This window comes from Peromyscus leucopus, chromosome 16_21, assembly GCF_004664715.2.
Source record: "Peromyscus leucopus breed LL Stock chromosome 16_21, UCI_PerLeu_2.1, whole genome shotgun sequence".
NCBI lineage: Eukaryota > Metazoa > Chordata > Mammalia > Rodentia > Cricetidae > Peromyscus > Peromyscus leucopus.
This window is the reverse complement of record NC_051084.1, coordinates 35,921,595-35,943,440: the sequence shown is the minus strand read 5'-3', so window position 1 is coordinate 35,943,440 and position 21,846 is coordinate 35,921,595. Positions and strand designations below refer to the sequence as shown.

General features: G+C 52.4%; 1 protein-coding gene across 2 annotated transcripts in view; it reads left to right on the top strand.

Moving 5' to 3' along the window:
* The first annotated feature begins 3,320 nt into the window (after nucleotides 1–3,320).
* Nucleotides 3,321–21,846, top strand: part of Adamts14 (ADAM metallopeptidase with thrombospondin type 1 motif 14) — a 74,100-nt gene continuing 55,574 nt past the window's right edge. The window contains exons 1-2 of one of the 2 annotated variants that reach the window (XM_037199630.1): nucleotides 3,321–3,576; nucleotides 5,197–5,597. In XM_037199630.1, coding sequence (XP_037055525.1) covers nucleotides 3,495–3,576; nucleotides 5,197–5,597 — 483 coding nt within the window. In that variant the 5' untranslated portion in view covers nucleotides 3,321–3,494. The remainder of the gene's footprint in view (nucleotides 3,577–5,196; nucleotides 5,598–21,846) is intronic. The other variant, XM_028886166.2, reaches the window with a different exon arrangement.

The following is a 21,846-nucleotide window of genomic DNA, read 5'->3' as shown; positions in this document are numbered from 1 at the left end:
AGACTGAGGACACAGGAGCTTAAAAAGCCCTTCCAGGTTCCTGCTTCCTATGGAAGATGGGAGAAAAAAGATGCTGCTGATCTCAAAATCACATAAGATGGCATCAGAAGGCAGCCAGAACTGGCTAGAAGAAAGAAGGTAGATCTCCCAGAGCAGAGGGAGGAGAAGCCTTGCAGAGGTCCTGAGGCCGGATGAGCATGGTGCCTGCAGGGAGCTAGGCTGGTGGAGGGCTGTGGAGGCAGGAGGATGCCGAACAAAGGGTCTGGCCTTTATCCTAGGACTGATGAAGGCTTTGGAAGTCTGACAGCAGAGAGAGCCATAAGATGTGAGGGGCTATCTCTTCTGGATATAGCTGGAGAAGATTCCAGGGGCCAGAGAGGAGATCTGTGAGAAACACAGCATGGTGCTCTTCAGGAATAGAGTGCTGTGGTCTGGGTGCTGTGGGTATGAGTATGTCTTAGAAAGAAGACATCGTATTTGGAAGATTTTTTAGAGTCTGCTCCATGAATGTAGAGGCGACCTGGGACCCCAGCTGCCCGGTGTCCTAATTGCCCAGGTGGATAGTGGCGGTTTGCCCTGAACCCTGGTGGGACTCTCTCGCTCTCTTGAGAATTTCAGGGCCACTGGTTGTGCTAAGGATTTTAAGATGAGAACCCCCTTTCTGTGTTTTGGGGTTTTCACCTCCTCCGGGTGGTCATGAGACATGTCATGTCTATAATAGCAGCTGACACTCAGCAAACCACAGTCGCCTGCTGGACATATTCTGTGACAGCATTGCCTCTTTCCTCAAACTCACACCCTTGGGGGCCATCAGGCACTCCCTAAGGCAAAGACATGTTGCATCTCAACCTTGAGACAGACACCTAAGCTGCACCCTGGACCACAAGCAGGAGGGAAGGAAGTGGTACTTGGCGGAGGCATCAGGGACCTCGGTTGTCTAGCAGTGAAAATAGAGGGGAATTATTGAGCTGGAGACTGGCCCCTGTAGACCCTAACCTTTGGGATTTTGGGTGCTCGGAGGAGCTCAGGCTGGAGGTCGAGCACATCCTTCAGTCCACTCCGTGGCTCTTCCTCACACTGGCTGCAGTGTAACCTCTCAGAACCACACCACCACCCCCTTCCTCTCTCCTTCTGGGTGACTAGATCTTGGCATCTAGCTAATGCCGCCTTCCTTCCGTGTGGGGCACTCACTTCAGGCAGGTTGGTCCACCCCCACCCCGCCCCCTCTCTGTGCACAGTCCCACTCCCAGCCAGGATGCGTCCTTCCCTCCATCTGGCTTTCCCTATCTTTCCCCAGGTCCCTCCTCCTCCCAGATATCCCCTTGTCCTTGCCAGCCACCCTGCTCCTCTATCCACGGGCATTTCTCCAGCCTTCGCTCACCTGGCTCAAAGCTTACCGGAACATGAGCCATCCCTTCTGACTGGTCCCTGGTGACAAATGACACCTTCTAGCATCTTCCTCCCTGGAACCTTGCACTGAGCATTGGATAAGTATGGGAAGGCCACTGCCCAGAGAGGGCCACCCACCCTCCCCAGCAACCCACTCTCTCCTGCACAGAGTCCCGAGGCATCAGCTGGGGAAACCCAGAACTTGCCTTCGGAGGAGGGTCTCCAGGCTACGGCAGTGGGTTTCTTCACATGGCCCTGTCCGTGTGCAGAAGCAGGGCTACCCGGCCGCTTCCTCACCTTTTTTGTCCCCATCACCCTCTCCCTAACAAAGCCTTTCTCAGTGGAAAAGGGCCTGGTCACATAATCCTTGGCCAACACAAGCAACCATTGTAGCCTTAGGGAAAGGGGGTGGGGGCAGAGAAGTAAGATGAGGTTTTGATTTCTCTTTGCCAAAGCTGGCTCCAGGGAAGGCCCCAGCCCACAGCTCATGACTCAGACTTTGGGGCCCGCAGCTGCAGTTTGTACCTCTTGACTTTTGCTCTGCTTGGGGGGGGGCAGGAAAGAGGAGGCTGAGCGGGACCACGGTGCTTGAGCTTTCCAAAAGAGTCTTCTCTGGGATGGCTTCTCCCATAGGGAGCAACGTGAACGATCCTTAGGTCACTTTGTCCCATCTGCTCCCACTTTTCAGCTTGGAAGACTGAGGCCCTGGGAAGGCGAGGCATTCTCTTAGAATCCTTTAGTAGATTTGCAGAGATCTGGAGCTGAACCTTTGTAGTCTCCTGGTCATCTCTTTGACCCTCCTTCAACCCTGACCCACTTCTGCCCCATCAACTTCACACATAGCCCCCTGCCCTGTCTTGACCTCACTAGTCTTAAAGAGAAAGAAACAAGGCACATTCGATTCATGTGGTGGTTGGTGCGGTTTATAACTGAGTGCTTCAATGTCTCTTGGGCTATAACGGGTATCAGCCCTCCGAGCTGACTTCAGAAATGAGCTGGCCTCTCCAAACCTCAGCGTCATTTCAAAGCCAGAGCCACAGCTCTAAACACAACAAGAAAACAATAACAATAGCGAAACCAGCCGGATCCTCCTTTCTCTAAGTCTCCACCTGTGAGTCGTTTGAACTATCGTCTAATTTCAAATGACTAGGAACACACTTGTAATAGTGAAGCAAGAGCATGGGATTTTCTGTTGGGCTGTGGGCCCTGACGGTGGAACTGGTCTCAACAAGTCACCACTAAGCCAGCATCTGCTGTGCCTGCGACACACACGCTCTGTTCTTTGCGCTGCAGGCTACCGTGTGCGGTCTTGTGCCCAGGGGGGGACATGCTGGGCACTCATCGTTTATTGTGTGTCTTTTGTGTGCTGTGGTTAACGGTTATGGCACAGGTGAGGAAACTGAGCTCAGCGCTGGGATTTCCTTCTGGGCAGTCGGGCTGTATGGCCCTGAAGGGCCCCCCTCTTCTTCACCTCCCTGTGCCCTGCTCTTGATTAGGACACAGGACAGCGGAAGTACTCTAGGGTCCATGGCGCTGTCATCTGCAGAGTGGGAAGATCTGAGGGGTCAGGAGCTAGCAGGGCATCCTGGGATGGGGGCTCTTCATCCTCACCCTCAAAGTGCGGTGCCCCCCCCCCCCCCAGCGATGGCTCTGGAGCAGTCACGGAGCCGGCAAAGGGGGGCGGAGCGGCTATGGGAAGCTGTGCAGGCCGTCGCTCCGGAAAGCTCTGGCGTCTGAAGGGACGATCGCCCCGTGCGCCAGGAGCCCCCGCGCGGGCTCCGCGTGGCACTTCCGATCCGGGCCGCACGCCGTGGCTCGCCAGGCCCGCCCCCGCCCCCAGCGCCCGCGCCCCCCGCCCGAGCCTCGCGGCCCGCCCTGCCCGTGTACCCGCCCCGCGCGCCCCTAGCCGGTCTCGCCGAGTCCGGGCGGGCGGCTCGGGACAGCGCGGGCGGCCAGAGCGGCTGCAGCTGGAGCCAGCAGTGCGGGCGCCGTGCCGTGGGGTAGCCGGGAGCGGGCCGGCAGGAGGCGGAGGCTGCCGGCTGGTCTGCGATCCGGCAGTCCGGGGACTCGGGTGCCTGCCCGTCCCCGTCCCCCCGCGCGGCCACATGGCTCGGCTCTGCGCGCTGCTGCCCTGCCTGCTGCCCTGGTACTGCACGCTCTGCGCCGCCGCGGGCAGTCAGACCCCAGGTGCGTGCGGGCCGGTCGCGCGGGGACGTGGGGTCTCTGGGGGTGCGAGCAGCCAGAGTGGCCCCAGGTTGCAGGAGCCAGCCTGGCAGGGTTCGAGAGGGGTGGAAGGCGGCATGCCTGGTGCAGGCTTGAGTTGCTTGGCTTTGGCTGCTTTTAGTGATTTCTGTCCCTTTCTGTCCCTGGCGGGGATTGGGAACACGAGTCTCTTCCGGTGAGAAACAGTCACAGTGAGCCCACCTTCCCCCTTCTCTCCCTCCACTTCTCTTGATCTTTTAATGCCTTGTCTCCAACTTGGGTGGCACTTGTGGAACTGTGTGCATGTGCGTGTCCGAATGTGCATGTCTGGTTGTCCCACACGGAATCCGATTAGCAGGTGACTGCTTCCCATAGCAGAAAACTGTGGGCACTGTTGCTTCTGACCAAAAAAGAGGTTCTTCCCCTATTTCCCTCCAAGCCCCCCACAAAGCATCCCCAGACACTGCAGATCATCTCCCCGGCACAGACCAGAGACACACCACATACATCTTACAATATGAGTACCCTTCCGGTGCTTTGGGGCATACAGAAAAGGTTGTCATTTCCAGGCAGGGTTCATGTGCCCAAGTGGGGGCCCCTTTTGCACATTCTTGGGTTCCTTGGCTATCACAGCTAGAAGATAAAAGGGGCACAATGCCCACATGCAATTGCCTGGGGGATTTGAAAGGCGCATCCGTCTGTCTCCTGGGTGTGTTTGATCAGTGCTGTGAGCTGGGGAGGCGAGGGATAGGATTATGGAGAAGTGGACATTCCTTCCAACTTGTATCCATGAATCACCGGGCCTGGGAGCCAGTGAGCTGTCATTCCTGCCTGGCTGTGCACAGGGATAGAGCTGTGTGAGGATGGGGCCCACTGACTGGCAAATGGCCTGCAGCATGAGGCCATGACCTCACACTTCAGTCAGCCCAAGTGGGCAGGTCACCCCCTGTGTCTCTTTTTATTTTTGAAGCTCTATATTTATCCTGCTTGGGGCTGGGCAGTGGAGAAGTCTCGCAGCCACTCTGCTGCTTTAAAAAGTTTCCTCTCTAACCTCGGAAAAATATATAACGGTGCATTCCCTCGCTCCCTTCCCCAGCCCCTCCTTTCTCCGTGTCAAGGGCCAGGATCCTCCCCCCTCCCCCCGGGGGTTCCTAGGTGTGTTTGTTTTGGCAGCTGCCTTCTTGGGAGCTTGGCAAGGCCCCTGCCCCAGGCTGGTGACTTCAGTACAGTGGGGGAGTTGAGGCAGATCTGGAATTTCAGCCCTTTCTAAGCCGTGCTCAAGGTTGGAAGGCTTGTTGCTATGGTGACGGGACTCTGTTTGACATCATTTGTTTACGTCTGCTAAATATAAAAAAGACCGGACAGCGACGGAGAGAATGGACGTTCACAAATTTATGTCTACCTGGATGCCATTCGACTGAGCACAGGGTGACTGTGCAGGCTTAGGAAACAATGGGGAGATAATGAATGAACTTGGGCTAAGGGATCTGTGATAAGTGATGCTCAGCGCTGCCTGTCCATCTCCCCCAGCTCCCCACAGGGGATGCCCAGATTCCTCTTACCTTTGTACAGTGAAGTGAGACTCTGTGTGTTTACCTCCAACAGACCTGCACCTCTCTGGGAAACTCCGTGACTATGTCGTGACTGTGCCCTGCAGCACGGATTTTCGGGGACGCTTCTTGTCCCATGTGGTTTCTGCCCCCACGGCACCCTCTTCGCATAGCCACCTCCGGGTGGTTCGCAGCCCCCCGAGACTGGAAAGAGAGACTCCGCGGCCTGGTGGTCCAAGGCACCACTTCCTCTATTTCAATGTGACTGTCTTTGGGAAGCTGCTTCACCTGAGCCTGCAGCCCAACCGGAGGTTGGTGGCCCCAGGGGCCCCCGTGGAATGGCAAGAGGACTTTCGGGAACTCTTCCGACAACCCTTGCAGCGGGAGTGTGTGTACACCGGAGGTGTCACCGGAATGCCTGGGGCAGCTGTTGCCATCAGCAACTGTGATGGATTGGTAAGGGACAAGGTCTTCCCTCCTGTCCAGCATCCAGTCCCTTTCACAGCCCCCAGTCCCCGCCCTATCCCCTGTAGGTTTGGGGTTTCTGAGGACATGGTACACAATGTTAGTGGCCTGACTGTCTTCCAGACGGGCAGTCGTTCTCTTACTGGCTGCCAGACTCTGCCAAGTGTGAGGTGGCCATAATGGGACCTTTTTTAATGCTTTTATTCACCAGGAAACTACCCATAAGCTACCTGCTGGGATCTCTGGACCCAGACTAAAACAGAGCTAGGTAGGTATGGTCTAGGGCAGCGGTTCTCAACCTGTGGATGGTGACCTCTTTGGGGGTCGAATGACCCTTTCACAGATAAGACTATCTGCATGTCAGATATTTAAATTATGGTTGATAACAGCAGAAAAATTACACTTATGAAGTAATGAAATGAAAATAATTTTATGGTTGGGGGGGGCATCACCACAACATGAGGAACTGTATTAAAGGGTCACAGCTTAGGAAGGTTGAGGACCACTTGTGGAGTGTGCCAGGGGCTGTACTGGAAAGCTGTGCAGATTCGGATGAGCTAATCTGTCTTCTTTCCTTATGCTTAAAATGGAGACCCACTTATTTATTTACTTATTGAGACAAGGTCTTGCCATGTAGCCCTCCAACTTGAGGACCCCCTCCCCGCCTCTGCCGCTTGGCACTGAGATTATAGACTGGAGCCCCTACACCCTAGCGGGCTTTGTTTACCTAGTCTGCACATAGTTCCTATTCTAGATGCTGGGGATGCAACCTGGTCCCTGCCCCTTACAAAACTGATGTGATACTAGTACTGTGTGACCTCGCTTCCCAGCCAGGATCAGACAGCAGGAGTCACCCTGTGCCTGTGTCACGTGGCACATCTTTCTTTTCTTCCCCATGTCTCCTCTCTAAGCTCCCTGCTTTTCATGGACTCTTCCGCATGGTCCCTCATCCCCCAGATGGTGGGGATATTCTATACTTTTACTGCTCATCTCTCTCTCTCTCTCTGTCTCTCTCTCTCTCCCTCCCCACAGTCACACCCCCCCACATCCCCACATACATGTAGTGTATATGGTCACTGGCTGGCTGACTGGTGAAGCCCTGGGATTCAGGGTACCGCCACGCCTGACTTTCACATAGGTACCGGGGATCAGAACGTCAACCCTCCTGCTTACATAGTAAACACTTTCTCACTGAGCCATCCTCTTAACCTCTGGGCTTTGACTACTCCCCCCCCCCTTTCTCCAAACAATTTTCATGGTACCATAGGCAATAGGGTCACCAATAAGATGGGGAGTTGAACACCCTGTCTCCCTCTCCAGGGTGGGACCCAACGACATGCATGAATTGCCTGCAGTGCATGGTATATTGTATCCCAGGTGCCCACTGGGCCGGATGGTAGAGTGGGTGATGAGGGTCACTGCCTCTGGTGTAGGTCACGGGTCAAATGAGGATGGAGCCCCTGCTTAGACGGTCTTTTCACAACAGCAATGAAGTTGGCTGTGGGTCTGTCCACAGGGAGGGCTTTTCTTACAACAAAAGGAGATCCGGAGGGTCAAACTCAGGATGGGTCTTGCTGTCCTCTGGATCTTCAGTCCATCCCAGCCCTTGCAGAGTCCTGGTCTTGTGCTCCAGTTAAGGGTGGGGAGGATTCTACTATGGGTTTCCAGAGTCTGGCTTTGAACACTCCAGCCAGGCCTGCCCTGCCTGGTTCATGAAACACTAAGGCTGAGCTGAACAGGGCTTAGGAGAGGAGGCACCATTGCCTCAGAGCTGTCCAAACATCACCAACAGGAGTGCATGTGCTGGGCTCTTGATGGCAGAGTGAAGGACTGACTCGGGAACGGATGTAGAAGGCTCAGCCTGCCTCCTGGGGAGTGCTTCTTCGGAAGCCGGCAGCCTGGGACACTTTCAAGGCCAAGGGTCAAGATTGGGAATGATTTGCAGGTGACTGCAAGTGACCCAGTGTGTTGCTCATCATGGCTACCGATGCTCTGTATCTGGAGGAACATGGGATTGGGTAGAGGCCAATTCTCTGTGGGTGCTGGAGGGGCTGCGGGATTCAGAATGGGGGTGTGTGTGTCTCTGCTTCTTGGTCAGGGCTGTGTCCTCACTGGATCTACTCAGAACCCAGACTATCAGCTGAGTCCTGGGCCTCAAGGCCATGTGCTGGGCTGGTGAGGGAACTGGCTACACAGTGCCCTCCTCTGCCTTCGGTGCCTCTGTGAGTCAAGGTCTGTGCGGAAGTGGCCACACGTGTAAGATTTGTCACATCTGGTTCTGTTTTCCCGCTCTGCAACCGCTGCATTTTTAGGGGCACAGGGTGGGGTTGGGGAGGGCCCCCGAAGGCAACAGGATCCAACCCTCCTTTTTCTCCGGCCCTTAGGTCCCAGCAACCTCTGAACTAGAGTCCTTTCGCCGTTAAATCGGGGCTGCAGTGGGCTGGAGAGATGGCTTAGTCTCTGGTTAGGGACTTGCTGGGCAAACATCTGGACCTGAGTTTGGATTCTTAGTGTCTCCCTAAAAAGCTGGGTGTTGTAGTGCACACCTGTGACCCTAGTGCCGGAGAGGTCAAGACAGGAGATGCCTGATGAGCAGGCTTAGTGAGACGCTGTCTCGAGAGAGTGAAGAATAATCAAAAAAGACGCCAGCCTTCACACACATGAATGTATCTGTGATATATACATCACACACACCACACATACCCACACATATACCACACGCACACACACATATACCACACACACACACACCACACACACACCACACACATATACCACACACACACACACATACACCACACACACACACCACACTACATACACCACACACACACTACACACACTACACACATACACACTACACACACCACACACACACATATACACACACACCACACACCCATACCACACACCACACAAACATACACTATACACACACACACCACACATATACCACACATACCACACACATATACCACACACCCACACATACACCACACACACCACACACACATACACACATACATGCACACACACACTGCCACAGTGGCATGCACTCTGGGGAGAAGAAAGGGCTGAGACGTGAATGCCGCTGCTGTGGGCACATAACTATGCCTATCTGGAGAAGCAGGACGTCACGAAAGCTGTACCTTTCACCATGCACTTACACATGTGTGGACTGTATTTTAATCACATAATTATGGAAAGTACCTGGCCTACAGAAAGGCCTGGAAAGGTCTTGCTGGCAGCCATCGTGAGACAGGAAGTGTAGTCTTTTCAACTCTGGTGCCGAGGGGCTGTGTGACCTGGACCTTTAGTAAGTTTCTAATGGTCCCTGGATTTAGGGTCCTCATCATGTGAGTTTATGGTGGGTCTTGAAAAGTGGGGTTCAGTCCAGTGGTTTATTTTCGTGGCCACCTAGACCACCTGGCTCCTCAGGCTGGCTGGGCCCTCCACCCACCCACACCGTGGTAGCTTTGTGGGGGTGGGGATGGTGTGAGCGATGCTTGCCCAGCTCGAGGGAGCACAATTATGACACCACTCAGACACTTTCCCAGGCAAGGGAGCATTCCAAGGTGCAGCACTGTTAACAGTCCGGGGGGCCTTGCACAGAGCCAGACTCCGGCCAGGTTCTGGGGCTTCAGAGTTGATGCTTGACATTCTAGTACACCATTTAAAACAAACTGCACTCAGCCCCAGGAACTGCACTGGGAAGGAGGGGTGCAGAGGTACAGGGGTTCGGGGGATTGGAACGCGTTCCAAAGGGTGAATGGCAGGCATCGCACAAGGAAAACAGAGACAGGAAAGAAGGAGGGCCAACAAGGGCCAGGGAGTTGCTACCAGCCCTTTTATAAGGTGGTTAATATAAAAGTCCCCTTTCTGAGGACTCCATCCTCATGACTTAATCACATACTAAAGGCCCCACCTTTTAGACAGTCACATTTATGACTAGATTTCAACACTCAGGTACTGAAGGGTATTCAGCCCGCACTAGTAGGCTGTGCAGTGTGTATTTGGAATGAGGAACTGGCCTACTTGGGGTGAACTTCCAACTCTGCCCTGTACATGCGCTGCGACCCTGGCCAACTCCCTAACCTATCTCTTTCCCAGTCTTCTTATCTCGAAAGCAGAGGTCATCATAGCTTCCATTACTTCCTAGACTTGTCAGTGTACAAAGGGCCCCTCACAGACCTGTCAGCAATGACCGTCTGCTGGTGTATCCTCGTCATCTGCGTTTCCTAGTCTGAGTTGGTGGCAGGCAGGATGATGAAGTCAAGGGCATCTTATTTGTCTGAAGGCCACCCAGGGGTCTGCGGGTTTCATCTGGTAGTCAGAGCCCACATTGATCTAACCTCACCCAGGCCCTCTCCTGGTGGTCCTTATTCTGACTGTCTCCTGGGCTTTCTCTTGAGGCTGCCGGGTGGGCTGGCTGGAAGGTCCCCTCTGACCTCTTCCTCATACCAGCGTGGTGCTGGCTATAAGTTAGATGGCCTGAGTTCTCCTCCCCCTGTGGCCTGTCTTCCTCCAGCAGACAGCCTGGCTCTTTCCCCACAGTCTCCAGGCAGCATTCCAAGATGGGGAAGGCAGAAGCCATAGGGCCTCTTAAGGTCCAGCCTTGGAAGCTTTGTGATGTTCTTTGTATTGGCCAAGCCACACTATAAGGCTAGGGGAGATTTTCCCAGGCAAGGACATGGACTCTGTCTCTTGAAGGGATGAGCGGCAACGTCTCCCTGCAAAGAATGTACACACAGGGACAGGATTGAGGACATTGTCATCTTTGCAAATTCTCCTCCACACTGAGGGACTCGACCTCTCTAAGCCCATTTCTGCACCTATAAAGTGATGTCCTTACCTTCTTTGTTTTTGAGACAAAGTCTTATATAATCCAAGCTAGCCTCAAACTTGCTATGTAGCTGAAGATGATCTTGAACTTGTGGTTCTTCTGCCTCCATCTCCTGAGAGCTGGGATTCAGGCGTGTACTGCCGTGCCCTGTATGTGGTGCTAGGGAAGGAACCCAGGGCGCCACACTTGCTAGGTAAGCATTCTACCGACTGAGTTACATACACCCCCAACTACCTTGTAGTTTTGTTGATTGGAAATGATGCACTTGGCGCTGAAAAGCTCTTGCTGCACCTCCAGGACCTAAGTTAGGTTCCCAGCACCCACACTGGGTGGCTCTCAACTGCCTGTGACTCCAGTCCCAGGGAGTTTGGCGCCCTCTTCTGGCCTCCTAGGGCACCTGCACACATGTCACACACACACACACACCCAGGCACACACGATCTTTTTAAAATGCTGCAGTTAAGTCGTTGCTCAAACTTGGGGACAGTGAATGGGAACTTGAATGAGCAAGGACAGAGTGGTAAGGTGTGCAGCAGGTTCCCTTATAGACTCCAGGATGTCCTGTCTGCTCCAAGTCCTACCTCCTGCTCCTGGGAGGGCTCTTTCCTGTTGCTTCTGTCTTGGACTACTTGGTCTGTGTGAGTGGAGCAGCCCGGCTTCTGGGACTTTCCAGCCCTTGATGTAGTCAATATCACAGTCTTGCTGTTCCGGTCTCCCCACAGCCCTGCCTCACTGTCAGTCCTGGGTTAATAACCTATTTATGATATGGAATAAAAGCTAGACATCACCTCACTGCTGTTGCTCACTCTCCTCCCAGCGAGGGTTGGTTTGATTTTCCTTCCTCAGCTGTGTCTCCAGGCTGGCTAGAGGGAGGGTGGCTGGGGCTGGTGGAAGGCTGGACTTGCCTGCCTATCTGCCTCCTGGTCTCCATGGGAGAGACCCGGGTGGGCTCCCAGTGAGTGCCTGCAGGAGCTCCTCCAGCTCGGCAGTGGAAAGTTCTTAAGTTCCTGCCAGCTCCCTGGCATGGGGTTAGCAGCACGTGTAGTAGGTCTCAGCTCAGAACAGTCCCTGTCCTCTCCCTGTCCTTGGAGAAAGTATGTCTGGAAGAGGCTCTGGAGCTTCAGTGCCCCTCTATTTCCTAGCTAAGAAGGCCAAGGGCCAGGGATGGGAGGAGACTCAGGGTACATATGGAAGTGACTGTCCCCTCAGGGAGATGCCAAGGCACCTCCCACAATCCCTCAGCCCCTCCTGACTCAATGGAAAAGGATCAAGTTCACATGAGTGGTGACTCAAGGCCAGAGATGGCCAGTGAGATGGTGGCCATGGTAACAGCTTCAGGATGCAGGATACTGAAAGCCACAGGGCTGTCCTCGGGACTCTTGGACTTGGCTGGGTCCTAAAGGAGGTTTATTAAAGGCTCCTGATCCAAGGGGTGGACTTGCCCGCTTCTGCATAGCATTGTCTTCCTTCGAACTCGGAGGCCAACAAGGAAAAGTGAGTGGGCTTTCGCTCCAACGAAACTTTCTCGTTTTTCAGCCTCAAATCACCATGGCTGCTCTTCTATCCGTTTTCAGATCTCGGAGTGGGTGGGCTGCTGTGAAATGCTCACTGCATGCCATAGAACACAGCAAGCCTCGTGGTCTGCTTAGCTTCCAGTGACGTGGTGCTAGGGAGCTGTAGATAGGCTGGCTTGAGACGGAGGTCTGTGGGTGAGAGCATCCATCAGGACACAAGCTGCTTCCAGAGCTACTGGCCTGGAGATGTGGGAGCTACTGGGTCCCCGTAGTTCCCCACGGCCACTGTTGTGAGAAAGCAGATTTGTTGTTATTATTTAAAGTTTAATTTTATGTGTATGAGTGTTCTGTCTTCACGTATGTCTGTGTACCATATGTGTGCCTGAGGAGGTCAGAAGAGGGTGTCTGATCCCTAGGAACCAGAGTTACAGATGCTTGTGGACCACCATATGGATGCTTGGAACTGAACCTGGTTCCTCTGCAAGAGTTCTCAACCATCCAGCCTCAAAACCAGATCTCTTATAAGGGCCACAGTCCAACCTCAGCGGGCTTGGTGGTCCATGCCTGTAATTTCAGCTCCCTGGGAGGCTCATCCAGGAGGATTGCTTCAAGTTTGATGTCAGTCTGGGTTATCTAGTGAGTGTCAGGCTACCTAAGCTACACTGTGAAACCCTGTCTTATTTAAAAAGAAACAAATAAAAGCCTCTCTGAGTTCAAGGCCAGCTTGGGCTACTTAGTGAGATCCTATCCCAAAATTTAAATAAATCAAAAAAGGGCTAGGGATGTAGCCCAGTGATAGAGTTCTTGCCTAGCATCCACAGGGCCCCAGGTTCAATTTCTCAGTGCCACAAATAAAATTTTAATCTCCAATGGCCTTTATACTTGTTTTATATCATCTACCACTGTCTCCTTTGGGATGCTATAGTTCTACAGATGTGTTTGTTGTCTGTCTCCAGCTCAGTGACGTGGTAGCTCAGTGTGAAGATGAAGTAAGTGTGTGTGTGTGTGTGTGTGTGTGTGTGTGTGTGTGTGTGTGTGCGCATTGTATTGTGAGTATTTAGAATGGACCCTCTCTGATGAATGATTAGACAAGTAAATGAATGAATGAATGGATGCGTGGATGAGGGAATGAATGATACTGCAGGTGAAGAGGCCTTATGGCTGCGGCACGGAAATGTGTGCCGCTGGTAACTAATAGACACAGTGACGAGGTGTCAGAAGCCTCACAATATGGAGCATTCTAGTGGTGCAGTCCCCACGGGGGGCTTTATTTGTATTTTGTTTGCTCTCACACCTCTGTAAAGGAAACTGGTTGTTAGGGCCACTGGGGCTGGAACCCGTTGACATGGGATTTGGGTGTGTGGCGTGCCCCACTTCCTCTTCTCCTGTGCTTCCCTGTCTGGCACAGGAACCTTCTTCTCCTAGGCTGCCACAGAGCTCATCCGTCACTTGCCGCAGACCGACCCTGTATCAGAGTCGGAGATGGACATTTACGCTTGTGATCTAACGTTGGGGAGAGAGGTGGCTTACAGCCGAGGCAGGACCTTCTGGGCTCTCTCTTGGCCAGCTCTCCCAGGCTAAGGGGGCTGTCTGTACCCTTTCCCTGGAGCTTCCCCAAGTGCTCTGGTTGGCATCTGAGCCACAGGGTGCAGACTGCGGGGCCTCCGTGCAGGGAGCTGTTCTCAGTTCAAGGTTTGGCAGCCACGCTGCCTTCTGGCACTCAAGGCCTGCTTCCTGTCTCCTCGTCCTGAAGCCACAGTCGCTGCCAGGACTGGGAGCCAAGCAAGGGGCCAGGCAGAGCTCCCAGCCCGATCATGGTGGGCTGTGGCGATGATGGAGTGGGATAGGGGAGCCTTGGAGCCGTGTGGCTTCTGGGCATAGGGAAATGGAAACATGGGTGGCTTCAGCCCCCCAGGGGGAAATGCTCGGACTCTGGACGGGCCCCAGGGCATGGTTTGCAGAGGAAGGGGGAGGCTCAGAACACCTTTTGGTGTGAGCCCTGCCCCGCCACCTACATCAGGACCCCTCCCTCCGGAGAGGGGATGGGGTGGAAGTAAAACAGCCACCCTTCCTTTAAGTGTGTTTACCAAGCTGTTAATGACATAAACCAACTGCGTTCTGGTTGGCAACAGAGGACAGTTAATTATCACCACCTCTGTCATTGTCCTTCTTATCATCATCACCATCAAACCCACGGAGGGACTTGGACTTACCGGCACTGTGGACGTCCCCACCTTGGGTAACCACTGACATCCCTTACTTGCCATTGGCTACTGCAGATCATAACCCCTCGGCCACTTCCTCAAGACCCTCATGGTCTTTGGGGGCAGTTTTGGACAGGGTTTTTTTTTTTTGTTCCCCCCCCCCCCAAAACAGGGTTTCTCTGTGTAGCTTTGCGCCTTTCCTGGATCTCGCTCTGTAGACCAGGCTGGCCTCGAACTCACAGAGGTCCACCTGCCTCTGCCTCCCAAGTGCTAGGATTAAAGGCTTGAGCCACCACCAGCCTGCCTGGCCAGTTATTTTTCACTCACAGAGGCGTTGTCTTTGTGGGGAGGAGGGAGTGAGGTCCTGAGATGGCATGAGGCACTGATAGAGTGATCTCGAGAATCCCTGGTCACTCCCTACAAGGGTGGGGATGCTCCCAATACCAGAGGCATGCAGAACCACCCTGGCTTGGCTTAACCCCACTCAGGGCAAGCACAGATGGTCCCCTGGAGTTTCTATTTCCCGTCCGTTTTCTGAATTTATTCTGGCTACCCCCATGCTGACCTGCTCATCTTGTGAAAAAGACCTGGAATGCCTCAGTCATCCCTTTGAGGACCGTCCCATGGACCAGGAACCTTCAGTTTGGGTGTGTAATTCTTGGCCCTGACCATGTGTGTGGGAATCACCTGGGTAGCTTTCAGGGCATATGATGTCCGAGCCCTTCCAACTGAGGTATGATGTCATGGGTCTGGGGTGTGTGGCCTGGGCGGCAGTAGATCTGCAAATTCCTGGGATGATTGAAATGAGCATCCAGGAGGGAGGACAGTTGTCATAGCCATGTATTTGACAGAGAAATGAGGGTCAGGTCGTGGAGGATCAGGAAGGCTGGGCCCAGGAAGGAAAAAAAATAGATCCCCCACCCTGCTGACGTCAGACCCGGGGAGGTGTTCTCCTGTCCTTCCTTCATTTGATCTCCCCAACCCTTTGGCTTCAAATGTGGAAATCGAGGCTTGGAGAGGACCTGTGCCACCTAGCACTGTAGGGTCTCAGATGCGTCGCTTCCCCGTGGAGCCTTACCACCACTTGGCAGGAAAGTCCCAAGGCAGAGGAGGAGGAGTCCATTGTTATTGGTGCTATGGTCAGAATCTAGAATGTTCCCCTAAACGCTCTAGTGTTAAGGTCTGGTCACCAACTTGTGCTGCTCCTGGGAGGTGGAGGACCCTTTGGGAGGTACAGACTCATAGAAGTTAGGTCATCGAAGGCAAGCCCTTAGAGGGCATATGGAGACCCCAACTGCTTCCTGGCTACCATGAGATGAGCGACTTTGCTGTACCGTATGTCCTCTGCCATGCTGCCCTCTGCCGCCACAGACTCAAAAATAGTAGCTCCAAACCTCCATGGATTGATACCATGGGCCAGATAGATTTTCCTCCTGCTGAACTTGATTTTCTCAGACATTTTGTCACAGCCACGAAAAGCTGGTGAACACAGCCTCCTTTTTCAAACTGCTTTAGGGGAAGGGAGTTGTAGACATCTGTGTAGAACAGGATTGCCTTTTGAGATAAGGGAACCATAGAAAAGTAGAAAACAAAAACAACAAACAAAAAGAGTATTTTAAAGAGAAAGAAATCACACCTGAGTAAAGTTGCCCTCTGCCAGCCTCCTATTCTTGGCAGGGACTTTTCCTACCCAGTGGGATTTTTTTTTTCTCCCTCTTCTTGGGAATGTCTTCCCAATTACAGGCAGAGGATCTGAGCAGGTAAATCCAGTTATGGCAGAGCCAGGAGTCAGAGATAAACCTTTCTGGGGTTCAAGGACAGTGCTCCCATCTCAGCCCACTGTCCCCTTTCTGAGCCCCCAGGCTCTAAAACTGGTTCTCAACCTGTGGTTTGTGGCCTTTGGTGGGGGCGTCAATGACCCTTTTACAGGGATCTCCTAAGGCCATCAGAAAACACAGATATTTATATTGTGGTGCATAATAATAGCAGACTACAGTTATGAAATAGCAACGAATGTGATTTTATGGTTGTGGGTCACTACAAAAAATATGTGGAACTGTATTAAAGGGTCACAGCATTAGGAGGTTGAGGACCACTGCTCTGAAACATAGTTTTGAGTGGTGTTAATGGCAACAACAGAAACTATAGCTGCCACACATCTGTCACTGGAAGGCAGAAATGATGTCTGGCATATGTATTACCTCTTTACCAGATAAGTGCACAGAATGTCACCTTAGCCAAGATTACCTGTGAACAGCAAAGCCAAGATTTGAATCAGGGAATCATTGAACTTAGGGCCTCTGCATTTCCCCATATCACCCACAATATTGCTGCAGATAGGCTAGGTTTAGCCCCTCTCAGAGTCTGCAGAGGTCATGATCCTGAACACAGAGACTCAGTGGTCATCCTGTCCCAGGCACTGGCCCCAGCTGACTACTGATGTTTCTTCCAGCCTGTGTCCAATCCTGGGAGTCCTCATGCTGCTGGGTTGGGGTATAGTAAAGCCCACCCATTGGGGACAAGGCTGGCTTTTTCAGCCCCATCCTGTAAGGGTTCCATGCATCAGCCCCGTCTGAATCAGCCTGCAGACTTTCCTGGGCTCAGGCCGAGGCCTTGGCTGCCCTTGCCTCTAGCAGATCTCCCGGAGTTGGGGCCTCACATCAGGTTTGAGTTTGCAACATCCCTGGGCTTTTCATCTGAGCCGTACTGACTCACACTTCAAGGAAGCAGGCAGCTTGGTGCTGCGCATGTGTCTCAGTCTCCCTGAGCACGCAGCCGCCTTACTGAGATGTGATTCATGCACCATGGAGTTTACCCGTTCAAAGCACACAATTCAGTGGATTTTATTTTTCTCTTCTCTTCTCTTCTCTTCTCTTCTCTTCTCTTCTCTTCTCTTCTCTGCTCTGCTCTGCTCTGCTCTGCTCTGCTCTGCTCTTCTCTTCTCTTCTCTTCTCTTCTCTTCTCTTCTCTTCTCTTCTCTTCCCTTCCCTTCCCTTCCCTTCCCTTCCCTTCCCTTCCCTTCCCTTCCCTTCTCTCTCTCTCTCTCTCTCTCTCTCTCTCTCTCTCTCTCTCTCTCTCTCTCTCTCTCTTTCTCTCTCTCTCTCTCTCTCTCTGTCTCTCGGTTTGGTTTTTCAAGACAGGGTTTCTCTGTGTAGCTCTAACTGCTATGGAACTTGTTCTACAGACCAGGCTGGCCTCGAACTTAGAGATTTGCTTGCCTCTGTCTCCCGAGTGCTGGGTTTAAGTGTGGTACCACACCGGGCTTTCAGTGGGTTTTCTTTAGACAGGGATACATGACTGTCTCCATATTCAACACAAAGTTTTCGTCAGCTCGTAGAGAAGTGGATATCCCTTACCTCTTGCCCAGTCAAATCCCTCCTCCCTGCAGCCACTCACGTGCTTTCTCCACACATTTTCCCACTCCCTTTCCTGGAAAGGTGCTCACAGACCTGTCATCTTTTGTGTCTGGCTTCTTTCACTTGGCACAGTGTTTTTTCAGGCTCATCTGCTCCGTGGCGTGTGTCGGCGGCACTTTATTCATTTTTATGGCCAGATAATACTCTGTTGTGTGGATATGTCATAGGTCGATGGTCGGCATCTGGGCTACTTGCACTTTTTGATGGCTATGGACAATGCTTCTATAAGCGCTGGGATTCGGTGCCTTTCTGGTTTGCTATGACGAAGTGTCTGACAGGGTTTAAGAAGAGGTGCAGTCCTTCATGGCGGGGGAGGCATGGTGGTGGGAGTGAGAGGCGGGCCGCCACTCTGCATCTTTGTTCAGGCAGCAGAGAGAGGTGAGCGCTGCTGCTCGCGTCCCCAGTTTTTCCCTTCTTACTGGGGCCGTGGGGTGATGCTGCCCACATCCAGGATGGGCCTCCCTTCCTCAGTTAGGCCTATCTGGAAATGCCTTCCCAGACACGTTCAGAAGTGTGTCTCCTAGGTGGTTCTCGATCCAACCAAGTTCCCAATGAAGGTTAACAGTCCACGGACAAGTTTTTTTTTGTGTGTGTGTGTGTGGACGTATTTTTGTTTGTCTTGGGTCTGTACCTAGGAGGGGACTTTCTGGATGCTGTATTAAAGCTGTTTAATTGTGTGAGGAGTTGCCAGACCGCTTTCCAGCGGCTGTACGTTCTACGTTCCCACCAGCAGTGTGCAATGGCTCCAGTTTCCCCTCCTTCTTGCCAACACTTGTTATTATCTTACGTTGATTCTAGCCAACCTAGTGGGTGTGAAGCTGCATTTCTTTGTGGTTTGGATTTGAGTTCCCCCGCTGACTAATGACCCTGGGCACCTTCTCATTGGCCATTTAAATATAATCCTTGGAGAAATGGCTACTCAGATCCTTTGCCTATTTTTAAATTGGGTTGTTTGTCTTAATTATCAAGTTGTAAAAGTTATATCATCCAGATATAAGTTCGTTAAGACTAGTAGAGGCTTGTCTCCCCCCGCCCCACCCCCTTCACGGCTCCCCATCATGCCTGTGCACAGAGGAGCCCTGACAGGATCTCTGCCCTAAGGTGGTGGATGGCACTTCTCTCATGTCATATCAGAGACAGTAGCCTAGCATGGCTCCTCAGGGCCTGGGCCCTGACAGACCCTTGGATGCTGCATGCAGTTGAACTGACTGCAGGGTTAGGGTATCAGAAGTTGCAGGTCTTGAGTCCTGGACTACCTTGATTTTTTTTTCCCCCCAGAAATGGGTAAAACAAAGAAGAGAGAGCAGGTCTGGACACAGCCTAGAGTTCTCTGAAGTTTGCCTGCCTGGTGGAAATCTGGGTCTCTATCTATCCAGGGGGTTGTTGGGTAAACATGAAAAGAATACACATATGTATAAGGAGTTGGGATGGTTGGTATGATCAGGGTTTATCTGCCAGCATGAGGTCTTCTAAGCCGGATTGGGGATAAGCTTAGAAAGAGAATGTGACCAGAGGAGACCAGGCCAGGGCAAGGAAGGGACAGCCAGCTTTGGCTACAGGGTAGTCACAGGTGAGTACCTTTCAGGAAGTGCTAGCTCCGGAAGCCCATTTGTGTGGGTAGAGGGAGGCAGGGAGATGGTTAGGCAGTGGGTATAGGCCGCTCTTTCCCACGAGGCTGGAGCAATGGCTGGGTAGGGAGGGGAGGTACTTGAAAGGGCTGGAGTGTTGAGGGCAACACTCCTCGAGCCGAGGAGTCTGATCATGCCAAAGAGACCGCCATGCTTGCAGGAGCCGAGTCTGGCCCTTTTCACCTGAGAACGTATTTCCCAGGCCTTCCTGTGGCCACCCTGGAGGTTTGTCTGCTGTCTCAAGGTCTCCTTACCTCTAGATCTCCATGCACATGCATACAAAGGCACACTTATGAACTAATTTCCAAATAATTTGGCTTCTGTTATCTACTAAGATGTCTGGGACTTTGTCCTGACAGTAGACTGCTACCAGTCATGAACTGAGCTTGCTCACTTAGGTCCATAGCAGGTCACAGGTGATTTCTTTTCCTTCTTTCTTTTCTTTTTTCTTTCTTTCTTTCTTTCTTTCTTTCTTTCTTTCTTTCTTTCTTTCTTTCTTTCTTTTTCTTTCTTTCTCCCTCCCTCCCTCCCTCCCTCCCTCTTTCTTTCTTTCTTTCTTTCTTTCTTTCTTTCTTTCTTTCTTTCTTTCTTTCTTTCTTTCTTTCTTTCTTTCTTTCTTCCTAAGACACATTTCTCTGTGTAACAACTCTACCTGTCCTGGAACTCACTTTGTAGACCAGGCTGGCCTCGAACTCACAGAGATCTGCCTATCTCTGCCTCCCCCAGTGTGGGTATCAAAGGCGTGCGCCACCACCGCCCGGCTTCACACGAGGTGATTTCTAAGCCTTACTCCCCTCCTCAGGTGTCATGTGACCACTTCTTCAGGTGCTCTGGGATTCCACGCTGACATTGAGAGTTCTTCCCCACCTGGGCAACTGGGGCAAACCTCAGCACGGCCTGGAGGCCTCTGGGTAGAGACAGAAAAAGCCGTTGCCTTCGCCACTGAAGGGATGTCACTGGAAAAATCCAAGTAGAACCTCTGCCCGGACTAGCGTACGCCTCCCAGGAAGGACACTTCAGAATTAGCCACATTAAAGGGAGTTTGGTGCAAGGCTAGGGTGGCCAGGCCTTCCCTGGAGGGTTTCCATCCTGAGCGGGCGATGGGCTGAGGGCCCACCTGGTATCTGGCTCGGCTAGACGTAACCAAGGATTCATTCTCTGTTTTGTTTTTGTTGTGTGGAGAACCATTTTTTAGTGTACATTTCCTCCTTATGTACTCTTTGTGACAGAATAAGCAATGGGTGGGAATAGATAGGGCCGACGCTGATTTTTCCAGCCTTCCACAAATAATTTTCCCCCTCTTCTCCTTGATGTTTTATCCAGAAATTTGATTTGATTTTAGTACTTTAAAATTAGCTACCACTTTTCAGAAATATAAACATCTCATAAATTGAGAGACGGAGTGATTTAGTGAGGAGGCAGGGAGCCAGGAAGCTCTGCTTGCCAGGCTGTCTGCCTTGCGTGGTGCCTGGCTTCCTGGCCAGGGCAGCGGTTCCAGGGAACTTGCGCCAAATCTCCCTGTGTGTAAAGGAGGAGAGCAGAGCTGGTAGGGAAGGGTCAGCGTTTGTGCTGCCCAGGTGGCTCACACCCTAGAGGTAGGTCTCCATGAAGGTTAGGAATAGCTGGAGCCATCGACAGCCTTGCCTCCTCATCCTCTCTCCAAGAGAAGGGTCTCTGAGGCTCGGGGAGAGCCCACATCTGGCCCAGGCCCAGGCATCATACCCCAAATGGGATAAGAACCATCTTTGGAGAGGCTCTGCTCTTGATCTCTGGGGACCAATGAGACCCATCATCACAAGGTGTGCCCCTCGTTACGGGATCCAGCTCTTTCGCCCTACTTAGTAAATTGGTTTGAGAGACACTCTTCAGCTCGGCCCTGGGGCAAGGCCTGAGGTCAGGAGCTGGAGCCGGCGGGACTGAGGAGTCAGAGGTGATGGAGAGCTGAGGGTGTGGTAGGAAGGTTAGTGTGGGCTGAGGATCCTTTCTGTTTGAGATGGGAAGTCACCTGGGGAGTGGGAGGGCACTGCTCCCTTTATGAACCCTGTGCTTTGAGTCTCCTCTGCTATCACACTCATGGTGGGAGGTGTCCATGGCAACAACTGTCCAGAAGTGACATTGAGCATTCTTGTTCTGAAAGGCCAGATCCCAACAGAAGCCAAGAGAACTCCAGGTGGGACTAGGAAAGGACCCCAAGGGCAGATCCCAGCCCAGACGAGCCAAGGTTATATGGTGTATCAGTTATAGACCACACAGACCTGGGCTCCTGTTCAATACCTCACTGGGTAGCTTGAACATGCTGTTTTACTTTCTGAACGTCTAAAACTTATTTATGAAATGGGTCTAGTATGAGAGTGCCTTCATATAGGGCTGTGAAGGTGAAAAGGCATAAGACAACATAAGGTGTAGGGACTTTTCCCCCCCATTTTTATGAGATGAATTTTATCTGTGTAACAGCCCTAGCTGTCCTGGAACTTACTTTGTAGTTGAGGCTGGCATCGAATTCATAGAGATCCACCTGCCTCTGCCTCCCGGGTGCTAAGATTAAAGGTGTGTGCCACCAAGCTAGGTTGTCTTAGGGTTTCTATTGCTGTGAAGAGACACCATGACCACGGCAACTCTTTTTTGTTTTTGTTTT